Raw genomic sequence first — 25,368 nt, forward strand, 5'->3', positions numbered from 1 at the left:
AGTCTAATAAAAGACTGATCGATTTAAACCGGTTGTTCAAGTTGTTAAGATCATCTCATCTCATGATCTCTAGCCGCTTTATCCTGTTCTACAGGGTCGCAGGCAAGCTGGAGCCTATCCCAGCTGACTACGGGCGAAAGGCGGGGTACACCCTGGACAAGTCGCCAGGTCATCACAGGGCTGACACATAGACACAGACAACCATTCACACTCACATTCACACCTACGCTCAATTTAGAGTCACCAGTTAACCTAACCTGCATGTCTTTGGACTGTGGAGGAAACCCACGCGGACACCATACAAACTCCGCACAGAAAGGCCCTCGTCGGCCACGGGGCTCGAATCCGGACCTTCTTGCTGTGAGGCGACAGCGCTAACCACTACACCACTCTGCCAGGCAAAACCAACCTCACCAAGCAGCATTTATTTTATATCTATATGTTGCTAATGGTAATATTTCTCAATCATCAGCTGTCAGGTTATAGCCCGATGAACATCCATGGCCTTGAGTTTGGCATTTCAAGGTCAGAGGTCATTGCAGCAACTGAAAGCCCGTATGGGACTTCCTGTAAGTTGATGATGGTAAACATCTGATTATCATGAACTGTTTTAAAGTTATAGCCTTTTGAAAACCCACAAGCTTCAGTTCATGGTGCCAAATGAAAGGCCATGTGGGAGTTCCTATACGCTCGTAATAGTAAACATCTGTCTATCGGCAACCGTTTTTGAGTTGTAATGGAAAATGTTATGGTGACCTTGACCCGATTTACCCCCCAAATTGAATCGGGTAATCTACGGACCATTACCCACCTACCTTGAAAATTTGAAGTCAGTCAGTGCAACCGTCTAGACGCTAGATTGTTAAGACAGACAAACAAAAAAAAACCATTTAGGCAAGAGATTTGTTTAACTTATTTTAATTCTTAGGTCATCACAAATTTAAAGCAGTACAAACAGGAGAAAGGGTTTTGCTAACTTTAGCTACGTCACATTTCAGCTAGTATCTAATATTTGTACGCGCCTCAATTTGAGGCTGCAAAAAAAAAAAAAAGTCTCAGTCACTTTCAGCTTACTTACACACGCCCTTCTATCCAAACCAAAGCTACACTGGTTCTTCAGGTCGACGTTCTCATCAACTTGTCATCGTCGTGAGACGACGTTTATTCTCAGAGAAGATCAGCCTTCATGTTCACGTTCAACAAGCAACTTTTACGTTTATAGTAATTACAGCAAACCGGGTGGCTTTAAAGAGGGAGCATCGTCCCGGCAAATACATTCATCTTGTCCTTTTACAGTATCAAGAGGTTCACACACAAACGCAATACAGTGCTGTATATTTCTGTCTTTACTATAAAGAACAGCAGGTCCATTTACAAAGAACAAAGAGTTGACACAGTTTTTTTTGTGCTGCGTTAATTCTGCACTGGAGCTCTGATGCTACCGTATCGAACGCCGTAACACTGCCTCATCCAGGAAGCACCTACTTTCACAGAAAGGGGTAATTTACTGACATGGTACATGACAAACCACAGAGCCTTTCCCATCAGCCTTCAAGATTCTGAAGCTTGCAGCCAGAAAAGTGTACAATAGTTACGAAGCTACATTTATTACTGTTCAGATTCCAACTTGAAGTGCAATGAGGTGCACAGCTTTTCCAGTACAACGTTGCATGTTTAAACTTGAGGGGATGGAATGTACCAAACTCCACCGAGAGTGGGGGAAGTGCTTTCAGTGGTCCAAAATGGCCGCCTGGTTAACTTTCAGCCCCTTGTTCGTGCATATAGATGATAGAAAGTCCCTCGGCGTCTTATCAGCCAAGTCTGTGTGATAACACTGAAGGAGTGGGTGTAATTTTGAAGTTGAGGTGGGCTGCGTTTAGGTGGGACGAAGAAGGTTTAATTATTTCTCAGCGCCAGCACAAAACAGAAGTTAGGATCGTGTCACTTCTATAAGTTGCACAAAACCTTGTATTCAAGCAGTGGCTTTAGATTTTTATCTAATCAGGACGTGAGACTGTGTCCTTGCTTAGCGCTAAGACTTCATGTTTCAAGCTGAAATTTTTACATTGGGATTGTATTTTAATACAAAAAAACCTACTTTTTTTAAAAAAAAATTTTGTTGTGACGTGATTTTCACTCAGACGTGCACTGCTTTCCCAGTACAGGAACCTCTGGGTAAAAAAATCTTACAAAACCAGTTCAATAGTTTACCGTTGATGGATGAGACAAGCCAGAACGAGAGTGCCGTCGGATACATTCGGCGCTCATCAGCGTGTACTTTTTAAAGCAAGGCACTGTTCCTGTATTTCTGGATCAGCATGACTAGCTCTGTTGTATCCAGCGTGTGTGGGTACAAGCTCATAACCTGGTCCACGATGCTCTGAGGGAAAATCGTGCTGAGCTGAGACCTCACATCCCTCCTCCTGTCCATCAAATTCTCCCCGTCCATGACCTCAGCTTGGCCTTGACCCCAGTTCACGTCTGGTACCCGGAGTTGATTAGGTGTCGACTGAGGATAAGGTAGAGGCTCGTTGCAAAAAGGTGCGTTACTGTTTTTATACGGGGCGCACTGTTGATATCTGTGATTCGGATAAAGCGCGGGAGTGTAGCCGAGGCTGATGTCGGAGTGTCTGTGTTGGCAGCCTGAGAGCGTGTGGTGGTCGGGACTGTAGCAGCGCGAGGGCACGTCAGGACTGCGCGCCCGCCTCTGCTGCGTGTTCGACCCGCCAGACAGGAAGTAATCGCTGCTGCTTCCGGTCATACACCCACTGCTGTAGGCGAGTGAGGTCTGAAGGGCGGAGTCACTGAGATAAAGGCGGGACATGGAGCCCTCGAGCGAGCCGTAGGCCTGGTCACTTTTAATGCTCTTGCACATCGCAGGAAGGGATCTCTTCAGGCAGGCGGGAGTTTGCGTTTCGTGCGGGGAAGAGTAGAGATCGAGACCGGAGAGAGCCCGAGTCAGCTCGTGCGGGTGCAGCAAAGGCAGCATGGCCACAGTCTGATAATCTGCGGAGTGAGGAAGCTCCTCCTCGGTTATGCTGCATGGCTGACTTTTCGCTCTCAGTTCATCAGCCACGGAAAGCTGCGGTTGGTTGGAGCGTTCAGGGTGATAGAATTTACATTTCACACCGTAGGTGCACTTCTTTCCTGCCAAAAATGAAAAAGTCCAGTGTTGTTACTCGTGTGTGTGTGTGTGTGTGTGTGCGCCTTGAGAAAATGTACTTGAATGCTCGCAGGTGTAGACTTACCATAAGGACATTGTTGGAGCTTGGTCTCGGATATTAAAGGCTTCTTTCTCAGGAAGTTCTCAATCGTGGGCCCGTTTCTTCCAAGTGGATCATCAGGTGGCATGAATCTGAACCAAAAGGAAAATAAAAAAACGTTCATCAGCTGAATCTAGGGCTGCGTACCTAAACGTAACATCAGGTACAGGTACTGGTACAGAGGTTTAGGTACAGGTCCGGACCTGTACCTGATCAATTTGACAAATTCTTCTGAACTTTTTCAATAATGACAGAAACATTAATAAACTGTTGACAACTTGTCAGTATCTTTAGTCAAAGAAAACCGAACATAACTAGGTTTCCTACCTCACTAGAGTACTACAGACTACGCGCAGTCCGCGGCCTTTAACATGCGCGGCAAAATTACACAAAGCAACAAAGGCTGCCAATGCCAGCAAAGGAAAAATGGCTGACCTGCTTTTGAGTCTTTTTGACCAATCAGAACGCTGGATCAGCCAAGCTCTTGCAATGTCTCGTGAGACTGTGGCGAGAGGATCTCAAATCAAAGATGGCTCTGATTTCAAGTTTCAGCGCGGCATTTTACGTCTTTTCCAGTGCTACATTTTCATCTTTGTGGTAGGATTTACGCATCTTCAGTCACAAAATAAGCATATACGGTAGACCCCCGCCTATTCGCGAATTCACATATTCGCGGGATTTTATATAGAACGCATCTCCTATGCATTCGCGGAAATCTCAGCGATTCGCGGTCATTTGCGGCGAACATATCGAACGTTTACGCACTGCTACATTCTCGGAGCCGAATGCTCGCTCGCTATTGGCTGAAGTTTGAATGGCGGGCTGCTGCTCATTGGCTGATACGAATGAGCGCATTGTACAGTACACTCTCGCGGTTCCCGTAGTTCAGACTTGTTCACGTGTTGTGCGTTCTTGGTATTTTTGAATAATTTTTACACCCTACAATGGCTCCTAAACGCTCTGCATCTTCTAAGGCTCCTGCCAAGGAACCTAAGCGCCAGAAGAAGGTAATGACGCTGCAGGAGAAGGTAGGACTTCTCGATATGCTAAAGGAAGGGAAGACTTTTGCGGCAGTGGCCCGTCACTACGGGGGGGGTACAAGTATTCACGATTTTGGCTTATTCGCGGCCATGTTCGGTCCCTAACCCCCGCGAATACCGAGGGCTTACTGTACTTGGTGTAAATTTATATCGGTACAGTACCGGTACTTCATGATCCGGTATTTTGGACCTGTACCGAATCGATTTTCACGGTACAGTACCGGTACGCAGCTCTAGCTGAATCCATCAACATCCTGAGGGGAAGCCATGGCCTAATGGTTAGAGACACAGCTTTGGGACCAAAAGGTCGCTGGTTCAATTCCCTGGACCAGCAGGACTGGGACTGACTGGAAGTGCCCTTGAGCAAGGCACCTAACCCCCAACTGCTCTGGAAAGAGTGGTGGCGTACCTTAGCCAAAGAAAAGCTGACGATGCGATCATCAGTTCGGGTGGTGCCCGACCGAAAAACGAAAAAAAATCCTGACCCTTTACCACATCTGAAATTTCTGATTTGCCGATAAACTATTCCATCTGAGATTTCGTCCACGCTGTCTATCATTTGTACGCTTGAGAGTACGTTTTGTTTCCAGCCAGCGAAAACAAACTTCAGCGCTTTATTCGCATTGTTGTGTGGATCAAGGGAAGCTCAGGTGCTTATAGCTATACGAGTCTGAGATGGTGGATCTTGTGTATTGCAGTACGGTATTTTAAAGTAATTTTATTCGACAAAATATCATAACCGGACTCGTGTGTGTGTGTGGAGTCTAACTCGACTTAATAAATCCTATCAGCCTGTGATCAGGTGGACTTGGATGTTTGGACTGCACAGGCTGAAGTAACAGGAACAAGGAACGTGTGTGTGTGTGTATATATATATTTTTTCTCAGCAGTGTATTTCCTCATACAAGCATGAATAACATCATAAACCCTGTTCTCGTAATGACAGGGCGTTTGTGGCTTTTTTTTTTTTTCTCCTTCCCTGTTGTATTTTCCTCAACACTTTGCATGCAACTTACATATCATTGGCAAACGTGTACATGAGCAGCCTCTCTTCGATGAACTTCTTCCACTTGGGATTCTCCAGCTGTAAGTCGCGGTAGTTATCGTTGGACACGATGATGCCGTCGGAGTTGTAGGCCAGCTTGACGATGTAGCGGTCATCGTAACACACCACGCGCTTGCCGTTGACACATCGCGAGGGCGTGTACACCAGGATGTTCCTGCGCTCCAGCTCATCCAGTATGTACTGGTCTAAAGAGAACAATGAAGGGGCGTCGATTGATTTTTACAACAGGAAAAGAATTACAAACTCTTTCCAGTATCTGTGGCTGTTTCCTTTCTGAGAAAAAGGAAATGGAAAGGCTAAACCAATCTTCCTGGAGTCTTACCTGTGATGAGAGCCTCGGGTTTCGACTGTTCTTTCCTCCACAGAGGCACAAACACGGTGATGTCACGAATCCCCCTGTCCCAAAACCACTGCACGGCCAGCTGGATCCCCCGGCACGAAAACACCTTCTTGTTCCCGTGGCTGTGGAACAGAGAATACGTTAAATCCCAGCTCTGATCTGATCTGACCAGGACCAGGACCAGGGGTTAGGAGGTCATTCTCAAACGGAACCACCTCCTCCTTCTCCATCGTCCCTGCCGTTTCACCTGGAGCGATTTAGCGTTTAAGAGCCGTCCAAATATTTTCATTCTGTCCTAATGTTGTTTGACAGGGAGATCTGATTCAGCAGCGAAACTATTAAAGCGCTCGACTGGAAAAATCTTCCCAGTGTTGTAAATCAGAATTATTTTTGTGGAGTCCAAATTTCCGGATGAGGATCTGAATATCTGACTTTTTTAAAACTTTAAAAGAGGTTCAAGTGTTCCTTTTGGTTTCCTGAGGTGTAGGAGTCAGTGGAAAATCCTGACGAGGATTATAAGACCGTCCTACAACCCCTGGCAAAAAATTATGGAATCACTACTCTTGGAGGATGTTCATTCAGCTGTTTTACTTTGTAGCAAAAAAAAAAAACCAAATCACAGACATGACCCGAAATTGTTTTATTTAACAGCTGAACATTCTGGCTTTGTAAAATATACCTCAAAAAAGTGATATGAAATTGTTGTAATTAATGGCACATTTTTTTCAAGATCAAGTAGAAGAAAAAATTATGGAATCAAGCTATAACTTGCATTTCTAAAACAAATATCCGCCCAAGCCTAAATGTGCAAATTAGTCTGCAGTTAAAAGAGACCGCTTGTAGACCTGAATGAGCTGTTGCACCTGGCTGATTGACAGAAAACATGGCCCCAACAAGAGAGCTGTCAGTTGAAACGATGGAAAGGATTATACAACTCTTTAAAGAAGGTAATTCAACACGGAATGCGGTAAAAGATGTTGGGTGTTTCCAGTCAGCTGTGTCTAAAATTTGGAGCGGGTACAAACAAAATGGGAAGGTTGTAAAAGGGAAACTTATGCCGCTTTTCCACTACAAACGCGGCTGAGTTGTGCTGAGTCGAGCTGAGCGGGGCTGTTGGAGTTGCATTTCGACTACAACCACGCTGAACTGTGCTGGCTGGAAGGGGGTGGACACATTGGGTGGAGTTAGCGAAAGTGGGTGGACGTTACGTGATGTCGTTAAGCAGCGCAAACAGTGACATCAGTGAGCTTTTAAGCGGTAGTCTCATGACCCGAATAGTAAACAATAAACATGGAGGACATGGAGTCGTTAGTGTTGCTGGTCTTGGTGCTGTGGCTTGTTGTCACCGACAACGCCAACAGATACTGGCAAGAGCGTATAGATGAGGCGAGGCGCATAAGGCTTCAGAAATTCTCGTAATTCTCCTTCTTCCGGGTTTGCGGTGTTTACAGATCCCAGCGTGCTCGCGGGGCGTGTGTGGGCATGTGAGGACACTCCTCACCAATCAGTGCACAGGGGAGTGTCTGCTCACGCCCCCAGCCTCACTCGGCACGGTTTGGCTCGCTTCAGCCCCACTCCAAAACGGTGCGAGTTTTAGGGGCTAAGCGGGGCTGAAGCGAGCTGAGTCGTGCTGGTTTTTGGTCGTCGAAACGCGAGCCGTGTCGGGCTGAAGTGAGCTGAAAAAGGGTAGTGGAAAAGGGCCAATACAGGTAGATCAAGGCGTCAGGACAGGAAACTCAAAGCAAGATGCCTTGAAAATAGACAATGCACAAGAAAAGAAATGAAAAACAAACGGGCAGAAACAGGAGTCAATGTTTGTGACCAAAATTTCAGAAGTCGGCTGAAGGAAATGGGATTTACATACAGAAAAGCCAAACGTTAACCATCTAACACCTAAACAGAAGAAAACAAGATTACAGTACAAAGGGGTTAAAGAGAAGGAGTCGTGGACTGTGGGTGATTGGATGAAAGTTATATTCAGTGATGAATCATGAATCTGCATTGGCCAAGGAGATGATGCTGGAACTTTTTGTTTGGTGCTGTTCCAATGAAACGTACAGTATAAAGATGACTGCCTGAAGAAAGCAAGCAAATTTCCACAGCCATTGATGATATGGGGTTGGATGTCAGGTAAAGGACCTGGGCAGATGGCAGTCATTACCTCTACAGTAAGGCGGTGTTTACATTAGACCGTATCAGCGGATCATCAGATTAACGTTTTTAAAACGATTCGCGTGCACACAGCAACGCCAATACACGGATACGCTAATCACGTGACTAATTAGACGGCACGCAAGTTGAAATGTGTCAGTGCGGCTCAGCGCTTCCTCCTCAGCGGCTGCGCTCCAAATCACTCCGCCCTGAACAGCGAGTTGCGCAGCTCACAGAGCGCGCAAGTGAAGCGCACGAGCAGTGATTCGGGACTGAGCCGCTGTGTGTGTGATCCCAGTGCATATCGGGCATGCGCGTCACTTACCACTTGCAAGTGGAAGGATGGCAAGCCTAAAGACAATCATAACTACACAATGGGCAGTATTTGCATCTTACCATGAACAACATTAAGAATGGCAAAGCATTATATTCATACTTTTATACTCTTTAATGAAAAACAAAAAGGTGATACAAGGCGGAAACAATAGCAGGAAGTGAAGTCCGCGCCGTTTTTCAGCAGTCGCGTCACATGACCAACGTGGCATGAACAACGCCAGCGAATCAGGAAGGTGGATGTCACAGTGACGTTGTCCAATGACGACGTCAGCTAGAGCTCAGCACTGCGTTTCCTCGTATCTCAATGTTTACACAGCACCGGATCAGATACGAACTGGGTTGAATACGTGGGCCCTGGCGGATTCAAGTTGTTCCGCCTGTGGAGTCGTTTCCCGGCGTTTTAATGTGAACGGACAGTGCATCCGCGACGAAAACAAGACGGATACGGTCTAATGTAAACACCACCTAAATGCACAGGTGTACATTGAAATTTTGGACACTTTTCTCATTCCATCAATCAAAAGTACTTTTGGTGGTGAAGTCATTTTTCAGGATGATAATGCATCTTGCTACAGAACAAAGAGCGTTAAAACTTTTTCTTCAGGAAAGGCAGATCAACTCAATGGCATGGCCAGCAAACAGTCTGGATCTCAATCCAATTGAAAATGTATGGTGGAAATTGGGGGGAAAAAAAAAGTCCATGACGAGGCTCCATCCTGCAAAGCTGATCTGTCAACTGCTATACGAGAAAGTTGGAACCTGACTGATAAAGAATATTGTTTTTCATTAGTGAGGTACACGCCTCAAAGAATTCAAGCTGTCATAAAAGCCAGAGGAGGTACAGCAAAGTACTAATTGTCTCATCTCATCTCATCTCATTATCTCTAGCCGCTTTATCCTGTTCTACAGGGTCGCAGGCAAGCTGGAGCCTATCCCAGCTGACTATGGGCGAAAGGCGGGGTACACCCTGGACAAGTCGCCAGGTCATCACAGGGCTGACACATAGACACAGACAACCATTCACACTCACATTCACACCTACGGTCAATTTAGAGTCACCAGTTAACCTAACCTGCATGTCTTTGGACTGTGGGGGAAACCGGAGCACCCGGAGGAAACCCACGCGGACACGGGGAGAACATGCAAACTCCGCACAGAAAGGCCCTCGCCGGCCCCGGGGCTTGAACCCAGGACCTTCTTGCTGTGAGGCAACAGCGCTAACCACTACACCACCGTGCCGCCGTACTAATTGTGATTTTTTTTTTAAATTTTTTTTTTATTTATGATTCCATAATTTTTTCTTCTACTTGATCTTGAAAAAAATGTGCCATTAATTACAATTTCATATCACTTTTTTGAGGTATATTTTACAAAGCCAGAATGTTCAGCTGTTAAATAAAACAATTGTGTGTCATGTCTGTGATTTTTTTTTTTTTTTTTTTGGCTACAAAGTAAAACAGCTGAATGAACATCCTCCAAGAGTAGTGATTCCATAATTTTTGCCAGGGGTTGTATAATCTGTCTTGGCGTGCATCTGCTTGCGTCCCTGCGTGCTTGAGAACTAACACTACGTTCACACTGCAGGCTGAAGTGACTCAAATCCGATTTTTTCGCCCACATTTGACCTGTATCCGATCTTTTATTGACAATATGAACGACACAGATCCGATTTTTTCAAATCCGACCCAGGCCGTTTGGATATGTGGTCCTAATTCCGATTCCTATCCGATCTTTTCATATGCGACTTCAGTCTGAACCGCCAGGTCGCATTCATCCGACTTACACGTCATCAACAAGCCACAAACGTCACTATTCTGCGCTGAAGCAGGCGGCGGGTCTCTCAAAAAAGTTACAACAACATGGCTTTGATGTTCCTTTGAACGGAGGTTGCAGTCACTACCCCGCAGAACGCCTGAGCCGAAACCCTTGCCCTCTTCTTTCTCAACCTCCTCCTTAACATCAGGCTATTGTGCATGTTCTGGCTCCGTCGCAACAACAACCACCGCATCATCGCCAGGTACTCCATGCTGGCTACTGTCATACACAGGAAACTTTAGGTTACTTCCGTAAACACTGGCCATGCTCACTGCGTGTGACGTCGTCGTATCCTGCAATGCGCATGCGGAACACTTTTAGGTCGCTTTTCGTTCATACTGAGGATCACATACAAGTCGCATATATTTGTTCATGTGAACGACCTCACAAAAAAATCGGATTTCACAAAAAAATCGGAATTGAGCATTAAGCCTTGTAGTGTAAATGTCCCCGTGATTATTGGGAGGACGCTTGAGTTTCACTTTTCTAATCGTTATCTGTATTTTAACTACAACTGAACCTCCAGACTGCAGGTTTTTGGTTAGTTGGAGGTATCGGATCTGTGTGTGTGTAGAAGTAATTGTTGGTGGAAGTCCTCAGTAGGGCTGCACTATATGTCGTTAAAAAACCGCGATCTCGGTTCACACCTACATGCGATTCACTTTTTGATTAGAGACGATTCTTCTGTTTTTTTTTTTTCATCACGAGCCGCGGCACACTTTAGTTTCCCTCTGTGCTCCCGTAAAGTCCACCGTAGTTGCTTTCTCCCTCAACCAATCCTAAATGCACCTGCACGTCATGTGGTTGCGCATAGCAGCAGGCTTTCTCCCTAAACCAATCATGAATGGACCTGCACGCCACGTGATTCAGCGGCAAGCGAGGCAGAAAGGGATGCTTGCTTTTTCGAAACACAGCAGCATGAGTGAGTGAGTGAAAAGAGATGCCAGAAAACCCAGGTGTTAGCGAAGAGAGCCAGGCAAGTCGTCCAACACCGTTTGTTCCTAAGAGAGGTTCGCATTCTTTGGTGTGGCAATATTTCGGGTTTAAACCGTTTTAAAGAATCTTTGAGCCAATTATGCAGGGCCAGGTCCATATTCAGCCCTTTGTGCTTTGTTAAAAATCACGTTTTTTGCACTTAACGAATGGCCAACTTGATAGTTTTGAATAGTTTGTTCCCCCTTTTGTCAGAATTGTTGGTTATGGTTCAGTCAATGGGTCTTCTCTGTTTTTATTACAGTGTTCTGGCTACCACAATGTGTGTAAATGCCTGTTGTAGGTGAACTTCATAGAGTTCATTGCAGTTCATTTTAGAAGTAATTGGGTTTTCTCTGCGTTTTTTATTTTTTATTTTATTGGTGTTCTGGCTAACAGAATGTGTGAATATCTGTTCTAGGTGAACTTCATGCAGGTTCTAGCCATGGACATTGTGCACATTGCACATTACCACAACTGCCTTGAGCGTATTAGTCGTGCTGTATTTTACTTTAAATATTTTTGGTATGCAAATTGAATAGTAAATTGATTTTGGATTTGAGTTGAATAAAGATTTAAATTTGTTTAAAAAAAAAAAAATCGTGCAGAGAATCGTGATATCAATTCTTATCAAGAAAATCGTGATACACATTTTTTTCCAGAATCGTGCAGCCCTAGTCCTCAGTAAGACGGTAAAACCAGCAAGTGTGGTGTTTATCCGAGAGTTATCAGGGAACTAGGGCATGACCTACCTGTGGTTATTAAAAATATATATATATATATAAAAAACAGTCACCATAGTATTTAAGTGTACAGGTTGACGAAGAAACACACCTTTCATTCGGATAACACACACACACACACTTGTATTCCGTCCTGTGTTGTGGGGACCCACCGAAAAGCCCTGACTAGTGTAATGAAAGACAGAGAAATGGTGCCCGAGTTTAGTGTCGATGTAGGAGGCTAAGACACAGATGTCTGTGGTTTGCGAACCCGTGAGTCATTACGAGACTGTTTCAGGCCGAAACAGTCAGTCATGTGATCATATCAGCGTGACCCAGACTGTCGCTCTGCTGTATGAGAAACTCGATGCACATCCTCACACGACTCGGTATTATATTCCATATAAATTTCCCTAAGTGTATCAGTAGTTATTATTTCAGCCAGCGGTTACACGCCCTAAAACCTTTCTCAAGTCGATTATTGATTTTTAAAAACGCTACCATTTAAACCGAAATGCTCGATTTGTATGGTGTTCACTCGCCAGGCACTCGTCTGTACGCATTCATCCGGTCAGCCATTCGCGTTACAGCATGCACGGAAACCATGCTGTAACGCTTCTGTGGTCGTATTTGACGACTCAAGGGTCGGGCCTTGCCACATCAAACGTTGTCAGGAGTCATGTGTGTGCTTTGCATACAGTGTTTCGCCCGAAACTGATACGCTTAATAAGCATGCCCATTGTTAAGGAAGTCACATTGCAGAGCACTTCCTGGACAACAGCATGCGCAAACAGCTCAAACCGCCACCACCATTTTCAGTCTTGGGGTCTAAGACGGCCTAGTTGAAAAAAGAAAGACAAGGACTTTTTTTTTTTTTTTCCGTCCTCCTTTTATGTGTGTGTACTTGTTCTTGCTACATATTAAGGACTGGAAAAGGGTTAATTAATTAATTAATTTTTAAAGACCAAAAGACTGAGGCCGATTTTGAGAAGTGAGGACACTTTTTTTTTTTTTCTTTTTTCTTTTTTTAAAAGGGCTGTTTAAGCGAGTACGTTGTGTCAATGAGAGTCCCCCGCAATGCTACAAGAGTGTGTGTTTTGCACAAGTGTTAACGTGGGTGTAGGCGTGGGTGCACTTTGCCTCAGCTCGGCTTCCCCTCGCGCTTTTTAGGTGCCGGCTAACTGACGCAATCTGTAATTTAGTCACTATAATAGCTCGTTGATGAAACGCGGCAAGTTTATTCACTTAATAATTTTGAAACTCGCTCGTCGGTGATGTGCGACTCCCACTTCTGCATCACACACTCGAAACAAGAGCAGGAGTTTAGGAGGAACCGAAAGCAAGACCAAATGCATCAAATACCAGCCCTAACCCATTTATGCACTCGGTTCAAGAATTATTGACACCCTGACATCGTGAACCGAAGCGGAACAGCCAGCGCCAGATAAATTTCAAAAGTTTACGCTTGAATTTGGACAATTTTCCAAACACCAAGTATTTCCGTGTGTGTGTGTGGTTTTTTTTTTTTTTTAATAAAACACGTTGAGAAGATACAAGCGGGACGTTTGAATCGAAGGAGCAGTGTGTAATCCGCGAGCCCCCTGCTGCTTCAAAAACAAACTGCAATTGCGAGGAATAAAACTAACCCGTGCTTTATCTTTTCTCCTCACCTAACCTCACACCGTGTTTTGAAACTACGTGTGAATCATGAAGTGACTTTTGAGAAAAAAAAAAAGACAGAGAAGAATGCCAAGCCAAACAGTTCCCGAACTGTTGGAAAGAAGAAAAAAAAAAACAACAACAAAAAACATTTTTAAGGTGGGCGGATTTAAAGGTCACAGCTTCACCGCAATCTCGAATGTCACTTCATGTTCATGCTTGCACTAGAGCTCTGTAAAGAGTTTTCCCTTTTCAGAGATTAAGAGCTTCTAGTATTTGTTTCTAGTATAGTTTCTAGTATTTGTAAGGTATCTGAAATTGCTTAATGGATGGTGCCAATGCTTTAAAAGAAAAGAAAAATCACTGGTTTGGTTTTAAACAAAAAGTCATTAATGACCCTGAGCACGCAGGCCAGTATTTGTCAATGGATACAATGCATTAACAATAATTACCTTTTTTTTTAATCATCATGTTGCTTATCAAAATAAATGACAGACAAACCGGAAGTTCAACCGTTATTCTTTGTTACCGATTGAAAGCAGTAGCGTGTAGAGACGTGTCACGAACACGCCAAGATGACATGGTGAATTATTATAGCTAATGAGTTGTAATTAGGGGCGGCACGGTGGTGTAGTGGTTAGCGCTGTCGCCTCACAGCAAGAAGGTCCGGGTTCGAGCCGCGTCGCCGGCGAGGGCCTTTCTGTGCGGAGTTTGCATGTTCTCCCCGTGTCCGCGTGGGTTTCCTCCGGGTGCTCCGGTTTCCCCCACAGCCCAAAGACATGCAGGTTAGGTTAACTGGTGACTCTAAATTGAGCGTAGGTGTGAATGTGAGTGTGAATGGTTGTCTGTGTCTATGTGTCAGCCCTGTGATGACCTGGCGACTTGTCCAGGGTGTACCCCGCCTTTCACCCGTAGTCAGTTGGGATAGGCTCCAGCTTGCCTGCGACCCTGTAGAACAGGATAAAGCGGCTAGAGATAATGAGATGAGATGAGTTGTAATTATTCGTAATCATTAAAACAACACAACAGGAGCATGAGTTATTTATGTATTTGTTTGTTTTAGTCGTCTTATTTGTTTTGTTTAATGAGTCAAGATTATTTTTTCTCGTCTTGACTATTGCAGTTCTCTCTTTTATGATCTCCCTGCCACATTGCTCAATCGCCTGCAGTACATCCAAAACTCAGCAGCTAGAGTCCTCACACTCACCAAGCGCACTGCTCACATCACTCCTGTTTTACAGCAACTGCATCGGTTGCCAGTTATCTCCCGGATCAAATACAAAATCTTGCTTTTAACCTATAAAGCTCTTCATGGTTTCACCCCTTCCTATCTCTGTGAGCTAATTCATTTGTACTGTCCCTCCCGCTCCCTCAGATCTTCTGTCTGTGGACTTCTGACTGTTCCACGTTTTAAACTGGCATCTATGGGTGGCAGATCATTCAGTGTTGCTGCTCCTAAACTTTGGAACTCGTTACCACAATCGCTTCGTGACTGTTCCACTCTCTCTTCCTTCAAAGCTAACTTGAAAACTTTTCTCTTTACCTCACACTATTCTTCCTATTTTTTTTGGTGGTAACTCTTGTGTAAAGTGTCCTTGGGTTTGTGAAAGGCACTATATAAATTGAACTTATTATTATTATTATTATTATTTGTTTGGCTGGATGGAAACGTGACCGTCTTCCTAAACGCTCCGGTATCCTCGTTTCCAGCTCAGCGAAAGGCCAATCATTTTGCTTTCAGGTTTTGTAAGAACTCCTTTCTTTCGCATTGACTCACATCTCGACTGTTCATCGTGGCGTTCTTACATTCTTGCATGAAGTCATCCAATACTTCGAATGAGCATCATTCATAAAAAAAAAAAAAAAAAAGAATTAAGCTCAAGACTCATATTTCGACTGCGTGTATTTAAAGACAAGCTCTCACCTTATAGCTACGTTGCTGCCGTCTATGACGACTGGCCTGAAGGGGTTGGAGCTGTGCGAGTCTGAGTGTGTGGTGTCGGGGTGTTTGTGCTGCAGCGAGGAGCCACATCCTCGCGGGATGAGCTGAGGGCTGCTCTCTGGTGCTCCAGCGGCGTTAGTGCGACACGTCTTGATGAGCTCCTGGAGGATGTCATTGGTCTGCGCGTCATGCTCGAGTGTCTGCAGGACTCGCACGATGTCCGAGCGCGAGTAACCCAGCTTGAGGAAACGCTTCACGTTATTCTGCTCACGCTCCATGTCTATCCGTGTCTGCATGTGTCCCCAGGTGTGTGCAAGTCTTCTGTGACTCCTCTTTTGGTTGCCCACGTGTTTTCTCTCTCTCTCTGTGTGTAGAGGGGGGGTGTCCTCCTCTCTCGCCTCGATAGGGGAATCCGCCTTCAGACTGTCTTAGTTTCCACTGTTTGTGGAAGAAGTGTGTGTGTATGAGGAGGCGGGTTCTCTCTGGGTAAACACAGAAAGGTCAGACAATGTTAGGGGCTTTTACACTCCTCCCTTTCAGTTTCAGAGAATTTTTGCAAACATCTATCACTACTGCACATCGTGCTCACACAGCTTCTATTTTTAACAAGCCTCAACAGGACGTCATGACGAGACCACAGAAGAAAGGAAGATGCTTTGCTCGAGTCAGTACGTTGCAGTCATCACCTTTAATGTGTGCTCTGCTTGCGTCAAACCTACCAAAATCTCAGTTTCTCAAGAACTCGTTTCTAAAATGGTGCATTAATAGTGTAGTGCATGTATGAGGGAGGCTGAGTGTCTGAGAGCGAGTGTGTGGGTGTACGTAATGGTGTATTGGAAAGCCCCTGCATTTCACCAAGTCTTATTTCTGAACCTAATATGAAAAGCAGAACTAACTCGTAAATACGTCATGCCTCATGGATTAAAACGATCAAACTTTCAACCAAATTACATTCGGGTCCGTCCATCATGTTTTGAAATCTTTCCATCAGGTTATCGCATATTGCTCATGGTGTGGTTATGTTAATGACTAATCATATAGTGGTAAACCATTTTCCAATGTCTGAGTCCACAGTTGACTCAGCCATCTGGCACACACAGTATCCCTTCCCTCACCTGGCACAGGTACAGACCATATACCTTTCTCCTTCCCCCTACCTCACCTGGCACAGACTGTATACCTTTCCCCTTCCCTCACCTGACATGAGTACAGACCATGTATCCTTCCCCTTCCCTCACCTGACATGAGTACAGACCATGTATCCTTCCCCTTCCCTCACCTGACATGAGTACAGACCATGTATCCTTCCCCTTCCCTCACCTGACATGAGTACAGACCATGTATCCTTCCCCTTCCCTCACCTGACATGAGTACAGACCATGTATCCTTCCCCTTCCCTCACCTGACATGAGTACAGACCATGTATCCTTCCCCTTCCCTCACCTGACATGAGTACAGACCATGTATCCTTCCCCTTCCCTCACCTGACATGAGTACAGACCATGTATCCTTCCCCTTCCCTCACCTGACATGAGTACAGACCATGTATCCTTCCCCTTCCCTCACCTGACATGAGTACAGACCATGTATACTTCCCCCTGCCTCACCTGACATGAGTACAGACCATGTATCCTTCCCCTTCCCTCACCTGACATGAGTACAGACCATGTATCCTTCCCCCTGCCTCACCTGACATGAGTACAGACCATGTATCCTTTCCCCTGCCTCACCTGACATGAGTACAGACCATGTATCCTTCCCCCTGCCTCACCTGACATGAGTACAGACCATGTATTCTTCCCCTTCCCTCACCTGACATGAGTACAGACCATGTATCCTTCCCCTTCCCTCACCTGACATGAGTACAGACCATGTATCCTTCCCCTTCCCTCACCTGACATGAGTACAGACCATGTATCCTTCCCCTTTCCTCACCTGACATGAGTACAGACCATGTATCCTTTCCCCTGCCTCACCTGACATGAGTACAGACCATGTATCCTTTCCCCTGCCTCACCTGACATGAGTACAGACCATGTATCCTTTCCCCTGCCTCACCTGACATGAGTACAGACCATGTATCCTTTCCCCTGCCTCACCTGACATGAGTACAGACCATGTATCCTTTCCCCTGCCTCACCTGACATGAGTACAGACCATGTATCCTTTCCCCTGCCTCACCTGACATGAGTACAGACCATGTATCCTTTCCCCTGCCTCACCTGACATGAGTACAGACCATGTATCCTTCCCCTTCCCTCACCTGACATGAGTACAGACCATGTATCCTTCCCCTTCCCTCACCTGACATGAGTACAGACCATGTATCCTTCCCCCTGCCTCACCTGACATGAGTACAGACCATGTATCCTTCCCCCTGCCTCACCTGACATGAGTACAGACCATGTATCCTTCCCCTTTCCTCACCTGACATGAGTACAGACCATGTATCCTTTCCCCTGCCTCACCTGACATGAGTACAGACCATGTATCCTTTCCCCTGCCTCACCTGACATGAGTACAGACCATGTATCCTTTCCCCTGCCTCACCTGACATGAGTACAGACCATGTATCCTTTCCCCTGCCTCACCTGACATGAGTACAGACCATGTATCCTTTCCCCTGCCTCACCTGACATGAGTACAGACCATGTATCCTTCCCCTTCCCTCACCTGACATGAGTACAGACCATGTATCCTTCCCCTTCCCTCACCTGACATGAGTACAGACCATGTATCCTTCCCCCTGCCTCACCTGTCATGAGTACAGACCATGTTTCCTTCACCTGGCACAGGTAAAGGCATGGTGTACCTCCCCTTCCTGCATGTGACCTTGGTACCATTATCTAACCCGAAACTTTCCTCGTTCCAGCTGAGGGAAAAGGAGGAACTCATGGTCTTGTACCTATGCCAAGTGTGGAAAGTGGGAGGGACACCGTATCTGCACCTTAGTTATTATAATTAGTGATATTTATTCTTCCAGTTTCCGCACTTGACTCCAGCACTCCATTTGCCCCACCCTTTCTCTCACCTGGCACAGGTACATACCGTTTGCCACACTTCTTCCTCCTTTTGTCACGCGAGTTATTTTTAACTCTCACTGTTCCTTGTTGCTAAATTTGCCTCGGGTGCAGTTGTGAATAATAAGGAAAGACACCTTGAGAAAAACAAGAGCAGCTCCTTTGTCCCAAAGCACACCTCCTCATTCACATTATTACTGTCATTCATCTCTTGTTCCATGACGCCTGCTTTGTGCCATCCAATGTGGGTTCATTTTAGGTTTTATTATTTAATTATGGCATATTTTGTAAACCTAGGAATCAGTGTGTATCTGGCTGTGCATGCAGAGTGCACACATGCACGCACGCACACGGTGCGCTTATTGAATTTAAACCACAACAGCTTCGGATCTGTGTCACTCAGTTCTCTAACTGCGACAATCATGTTTTTGTTCAGTTCCAGTAATTCTATTACTGCTTGTTTGTCTACGTTTTATTCCTGATGTTTACTGTCAGGAAATGCCTCAGGATATTTAGTTATAATCTATAGTCCTTCCAAGTTGAGTCTGTTTTGCTGTAAGCATTTTACTTAATTAAATTTATTTATTTATTTTTTTATTTTAACTTTAACACACTCCAAAGGCTTGGGTTTTATTAAGTTGTAATTGCAGTTAATCTCAAACATCGCAGGCTTGTTAAAAAATATATACATCACCGTCGTGAAACAGAATGAGACATGATCTACTTAAAAGCACTGTTATGACTAATAAATGAAGTTTTGAAGACGAGAGATGAATAAAGTTGTACTTACATTTGGTTCAGAAGCCAGACAGAGAGAGAGAGACCGAGTGTGTGTCGTCCTCTGTGCGTCTCTCAGAATGATCAAGCATATGAGGAAGTTACTAAAATGTGTACTCGCACCATAGCAAGGAAGCTATCTGCGCGCACACAGACACACACGCACGCCCACACACACCCTTCTTCCTTCTACACATGTTTGACATGAGACGGTTCTTTCCCCCTTTTTTTTTTTTTTTTTATTGCTCTTCCTCAACTGAACAAACACAACCACTTAAGGTTAGTGCAGCATATCAGGTTACAGTCTTTTCGTATTCATACCTCGTTCAAAGCCCCGTTGCAATTTTGATTTAAACTTGAATGATCACTTCAGGGAAATCAGGCTACTTCACACAAGGAAAACAGAATGGTGAAATAGACACCCGAGTACACGATGACTAACGCAGCCTGTGGAGCTGAGAGTGCAAAAGCATGACTGTGTGTGTGTGAAAGTTTCCCAGCATGTTATGCAAGTGGGGTAAAGCTGAGTTTCGTATCAGGTCATGTGAAGACATTCCCATGTTTTTTAGTTTAGCAAAGCAAACCAAAAAGCCAGCACGAGTCACTTTAGTAACGTCACGTCACCAAGCGAAATGACGAGATGTCAGGATTTGGACTATAAATAGAACTGATGTCTTGTCTCGTGGTGCTGAATTTCCACCATTTAGGCATGTCTGGTCTTGGCTTGATATATATAGATTTTTTTTTTGGGTGTGTGAAATAAGTAAGGAATAATACACTCAGTAGTTGTGCTGTACATTATATTACATTACATTACATTACATCACATTATGGGCAAGGGCGGTACGGTAGTGTAGTGGTTAGCACTGCTGCCTCACAGCAAGAAGGTTCTGGGTTTGAGCCCAGTGGCCGACAGGGCCTTTCTGTGTGGAGTTTGTGTGTTCTCCTTGTGTCTGCGTGGGTTTCCTTGAGTTTCCCCCCCACAGTCCAAAGACATGCAGGTTATGCTAATTGGTGGCTCTAAATTGACCGTAGGTGTGAATGTGAGTGCGAATGGTTGTTTGTGTCTGTGTGTCAACCCTGTGATGATCTGGCGACTTGTCCAGGGTGTACCCCGCCTCTCACTCATAATCAGCTGAGATGGGCTCCAGCTTGCCTGCGACCCTGCACAGGATAAGCGGTTACTGATAATGGATGGGACCTCACAGGCACTCTAATCCAGAGCGATGTACAACAGGACCCTGAGCAGTTAGGGGTTAAGCTGCCTTTCACATTCCTGCTGGTCCAGGAATGACCTTTTGGCGACGACCTTTTTGGCCTACCCCAAAAAGCTATACTCCAGAAATCATCGATGACGCAAGAGCGTTGACTGGAAAACAATAATTGCACGTCCGAGGGCGTCATTGCTCTTACGCCACTGCAATTTACCAGTTTATTTCTGAAAAGCACCGACACTGGAGACTCCTTCCATGAATGCTGAACGTGATTGATTTTAATATCATCTCCCAGCAGAGAACATGATGTCCAAGGTTGCTCAAGTACCAGGGAAGATGTTTGCTCAACAGCCATGATACTTCCACCCAAATGTTTCCATGCAAAAAGAGATGATTTTTTTGTTTGTTTTTGTTTGTTTATGGCAAGTGTATTAATCATACCTTGTGTAAATAATGAATTAAAGATATTGGCTGCATCCGAATACACCCACTTCTTCTATACTATTACCGTAGTACACAAAAATCAGTATGTAGGGTGTCCGAAGAGCATGTAATAGCAGACGAATGCTACCTGGATGATGTACCACACTACTCTACCCTACGCCATCCCATAATACATCATCCGTGAAAATCTGGCTCAGAGGAGAAGAAAGCTGGTGGCTGAGCACATCCGACTCACTCATAGTCCGATAGTAGGCACCTGACAATCATTAGTGCATTCTGAGAATTCATAATGAACCAGTGTCATGCAGTAACCTCATTCCCAGCTGGAACAATGCACCAGTTTTGTACTGAGTTTTGATGCCATGTTTGTGGTGGGCAAATACATTGTGCGAAAATTTCCATAACCTTGGCACTTTTTCCCCCTCAATAATAATCAGTGCTTAAGGAATTCGGAGGGGGGGGGGTAAGGTTATCAGGTGGTGATGCTCGATCATGCCATCCTGTATCACAGTTAACCAACTTAAAGGTAGAAGGCCTTTCAGATTTTAAGTGTAGGTCATGAAAAGGATTTTCCCGACACCCAATTATTTTTGTTTAGTGGACTAAAAGCTACTGAATTCGAATCACAGACTTCCAATTTTATTCTTTTTTTAAATGGAACAATTAATGATTTTATCTCCGCGTGGCCCTAAATTCGCCGCTATTTTTTTTCCTGCTTCACCATGACCCAATTCAAGATACTACGCGGTGAACTTTCCCTGTTCACGCAAGGCATTGTGGGATACAAATTTGAAACTGGAGAGAAAAATGCAGGAATGAAACATGAAAGACCGACTACAGTAATGGAAAGCGAGAAGAAAAGACGTTCTATATGAAGGAAAGGAAACGCAGGACCAAACTAATAAATATCAGCGAGCACTTGTTCGTTTAGCGACAGAATGACGGAAAAACTAAAATACAAGAGCATTTCGTTTTGTGCACAAGAGCATTGTGACGTATCTTTGTTTTTGTATTTTAGTTTTTCCGTTGTCTTGACAACTGAAAAGTCATCGTTCCTGGAGGAACCATTTTCAAGGGGTCAGTCACCAAAGGGTTAAATAACTTCCCAGCCACAGAATGCCCTGATATTTTGAGATATTACAGAAATAAATATATATCACAATAACCACATTTCAGAGGGAACTAAATTTCACCAATTTTATGAAATCGAAAGGCCGTACGTCACTTCACCGACACCTCTGTTTATTTTGATAATTTGAAGTAGGTCATGTAAATCACCTGCAGGCAAATATAGTACGCAACTCTCACACCTCAGCCATGTGGTATGTGTGTTCTGTCATTGTTTTTTTTTTTTTTTTTTATTGCATTGATCTGCCACTGCTAATTTGGTCTTGGGGATTTCCTCCTACGTGTTAGCCAGCGCTTTTATACTGGATAAAAAAAACCTTCTCGTGCTTCCTGTTGAGAATCAAGCCTGTCAAATCCAGTTTCGTGGCTTAGTTTACCTGATCAGCAGGACAAAACCCAGATGTCACATTTCCTCTTGAATGGCTTTCATAAAATATTTAAAGACTTTTAAGCAGAGCCTTTAATCTTCAATTGGTTTGGAGTTACTTGGGATCAGATCGTCATTCTGTGCTGCAAGTAAATTAAAACCTACATGCCAAGATGATAAAAATGAGCGAAATTCCAAAAGTTTGCACCTCATTGTGCATGCTGTTTTATAGGAAACTAATCAACGATGTGGTGATGCGCCTTCAAGGTCACCATGTTGTTGAAGTTGAGCGTTTTTAATCTTTTTATACTACCAAGAACTTGCCAGTATTCAAGTTTCGTTAAAGAACATCATGTTGTACTTTTTATCCGTTTATAGTTACATTTCAAGTTCAAAACGGGATGGTTCCTGCTATCACTTCTTTTAGAAGCTAAAAAGAGTTTGTCTCATCGATTCATTGCTGGAGCTAACATCGGGAGACTCCTTCCTTCGAGGGGTTCTGACCAGAATTAAACAGCAACGTGATTTCAATCTGCAAAACAAACCTCGCCCGGTAGCACTAACGATGAATATGAAGGAAGATATCGCAAAAAAAACATGATTTTGACCTTTTTGGTGACCTTGTGTGTGAACATGCTTGGCCAATAAACATGGTTCTGATTCTCTGCTGCTCTAAGCCAATCAGAACACACCGTACTGCATGATTGTTACATTCGTACAGCACGATGACATAGTGGCTGCCGCCTCTATATGAAGCAGTAGCCACAAAAACCTTGACCGAATGACCCCCAAAATGTTGGAAGTTCTATTTGAGACCAACGCCCATCTATTCTGAAAGTTTCATGAAGGTTGGTCCGGCCGTTTTCCTGTAACATCATAACAACAAAAAAAGCAAACAAACAAAAAGAAACCCCACTGAAAACAATACCTCGCCCCCTGGTGGACTCCGTCCCGGGCGAGGTAATAAGGCAGGAGTTATGCGGTTGGTTAATAATACCCCTTTTCCACCAAATCAGTTACAGGGCTGGTTCGAGGCTGGTGCTGGTTCACAACTCGTTCAACTTGCGAGCCAGCTGAGAACCAGTTTGCTTTTCCATAGCTCGCGGTGCTAAGGGAAGCCATGTCAGTTACGTCGCTGTATACGTCAGTTACGTCGCTACGTTTGCATAAACCTTGGCGCGAATATCGAAGCAAAAACAACACAGAAGAAGCAGCAGCAGCAACAACAACAATAATGGATGACTTCGTGTTTGTACAGCTGCTGCTTCTCGTCACTTAAAAATGATCTTTCGCGGTCTTGTTATTGGTCTTAACAAACTGTGATGGCTAGATGACTGGGTTATTTCTTCAACATGGCACATCTTGTGGGGTCTTCCTGATATACAGGGGCTAGTACCGAACAAAAGTGGCCAAGGATCCAAAGGATAACCGGTGAACCGGCGACAGGGTCATGGGTGTCGAAGGCTTGTTGATTTGCATGGGGCACGAAGGCTAGTCCATATGGTCTGATCCCATAGAGGTTCTGCTGAAAAAGTTAATACTGGATAAAACAGAAAGATGTCAGAATGAACGTGTGTCTGTGTGTAATCTATATAAAAACGCGTGGTTTTAGTTTTGAATACTCGGCCCAAGTCATGACCTTAATGACAGTGTTAACATTTATGTGCTTTTACTATGAAGAGGGTCTAAATGTTTCGAAAATACCCCGACACACTGTTGTGGTTGCATTTATGAACACATGGAAACATGACTACTTCCTTTTTCCAGTGTTGAAATAAAAAAAAGACCCTCTAAAATAAAAAAAACAGAAGGTTATTTTTATTTGTGGGGGTGCGTGTGTGTGTGTGTGTGTGCGCGCGTTACTAGGATCCAAATAGCAAAGGTGTGCGTGGAGGGGTTTCCCGTTTGCAGAAGTGAGAGTGTGTGAGTGCAACAGTAGTAGCACAACCTTTTTTCCACTCCGCCCCTCCTAAGAGACTCGATCATGCGCTGGCGGGTTTTCACCACGCAGATAACCTCAGAAGATGCAGCAGAAGCATGTCGGAGTGATTTAGTCAGACAGGCACATGATGATGATGATGATAATAATATACCTGCACACATGCTGCTGATTTTTTATTTATTTATTTTTTTAAACTTGACAAGTTTTTAGGTGATTCTGATTGGTCGGAAGGTCGTGATTCATTTTCTGTAACTTGAGCAGCTCTGACAGTGGCACAGCTGCAAATCACAGGTTTGTGGTAATGCCCTCGTTCTGATGCATCACTGTTTCTATAGCAACGGCTCATTCATTCATTCACAGGGATTTGTACTCTATAATCGGATTAAACCCCGTACGTAATCACTGACCTGGTGGAGATGTTGGTTTAAAATGTATTCAAAGGAGTCTCAAGAAGAAATGCTGTAAGCTTAACCCTAAGCCTGCGTCCTTTTTTTTTTTTAAAGCTGATAAAGCGTAAAAACAGTATCGAGAACTGACTTGTTGAATTAAAGGTCGTCACGCTCTGGGATATCCTGTGAAAGGAAAGTTCTCCTCAAACCGAATCACTTCTCTGTTGAAAATGTGTATAATGAGGGGGCGGAGCTAGAGCTGGGCAATATTGAGTGGGAAAGAATTTTTAATTTTTTTCCCCCCAACTTTATGATGTGCAAGAACAGTAACAGCTGCTTCTTCTATAGATGATAAATATTTCAAAACGCCACCACCAAAAAGCACATTCGGGCTATTTGCTATAAACCAGATGACGCTGTTGCGTACTGTTTTTGCGCAACTTGACAGAATAAATGAGCGCCATCGCAACTTGGGGTTTTCTTCCCAAATCCGAGTTCCTTCGCCGTTTACGTGAGTGATGTCAAATCAACATGGCTGCCTGCAGAATTAAACAATGCAAAGCTTTGTAACTTTTTAAATCGGTTATACCGTATACGCTTTAGATGGGGTGTCCCACTCACGTCCTCCATTTTTCTGTCCTGTTTCAAATTTGTATCCCACAATGCCTTGCGCAAACAGGGAAAGCCCACCATGTGATGCGAATGACGTAGAGTCTTGAATTGGGTCATGGTGAAGCAGGAAAAAATAGTGGAGAATTTAGGGCTGCGTGGAGATAAATTC

The 25,368-nt window shown here is 44.4% G+C and overlaps 1 protein-coding gene across 1 annotated transcript; it reads right to left on the minus strand.

Moving 5' to 3' along the window:
• Positions 1–902: 902 nt before the first annotated feature.
• Positions 903–19,397, minus strand: LOC132881445 (endoribonuclease ZC3H12A-like). Its single transcript, XM_060913903.1, has 6 exons — positions 19,117–19,397; positions 15,289–15,788; positions 5,692–5,831; positions 5,320–5,554; positions 3,249–3,355; positions 903–3,147 (listed from the first exon to the last, which is right to left on the minus strand). The coding sequence occupies exons 2-6, from the start codon at positions 15,600–15,602 to the stop codon at positions 2,282–2,284; spliced, it is 1,662 nt and encodes a 553-aa protein (XP_060769886.1). The 5' UTR covers positions 15,603–15,788; positions 19,117–19,397; the 3' UTR covers positions 903–2,281.
• Positions 19,398–25,368: the final 5,971 nt, after the last annotated feature.

The sequence above is a fragment of the Neoarius graeffei genome, chromosome 2, assembly GCF_027579695.1.
Source record: "Neoarius graeffei isolate fNeoGra1 chromosome 2, fNeoGra1.pri, whole genome shotgun sequence".
Lineage (NCBI taxonomy): Eukaryota > Metazoa > Chordata > Actinopteri > Siluriformes > Ariidae > Neoarius > Neoarius graeffei.

Coding starts and splice junctions, on each gene's coding strand:
- LOC132881445 (XM_060913903.1), bottom strand. CDS start 15,602: ATGCAGACACGGATAGACATGGAGCGTGAGCAGAATAACGTGAAGCGT. Junction 5,832..15,288: donor GGCAGCAACGTAGCTATAAG/GTGAGAGCTTGT, acceptor TCTGTTCCACAG/CCACGGGAACAAGAAGGTGT. Junction 3,148..3,248: donor GCTCCAACAATGTCCTTATG/GTAAGTCTACAC, acceptor CATTTTTGGCAG/GAAAGAAGTGCACCTACGGT.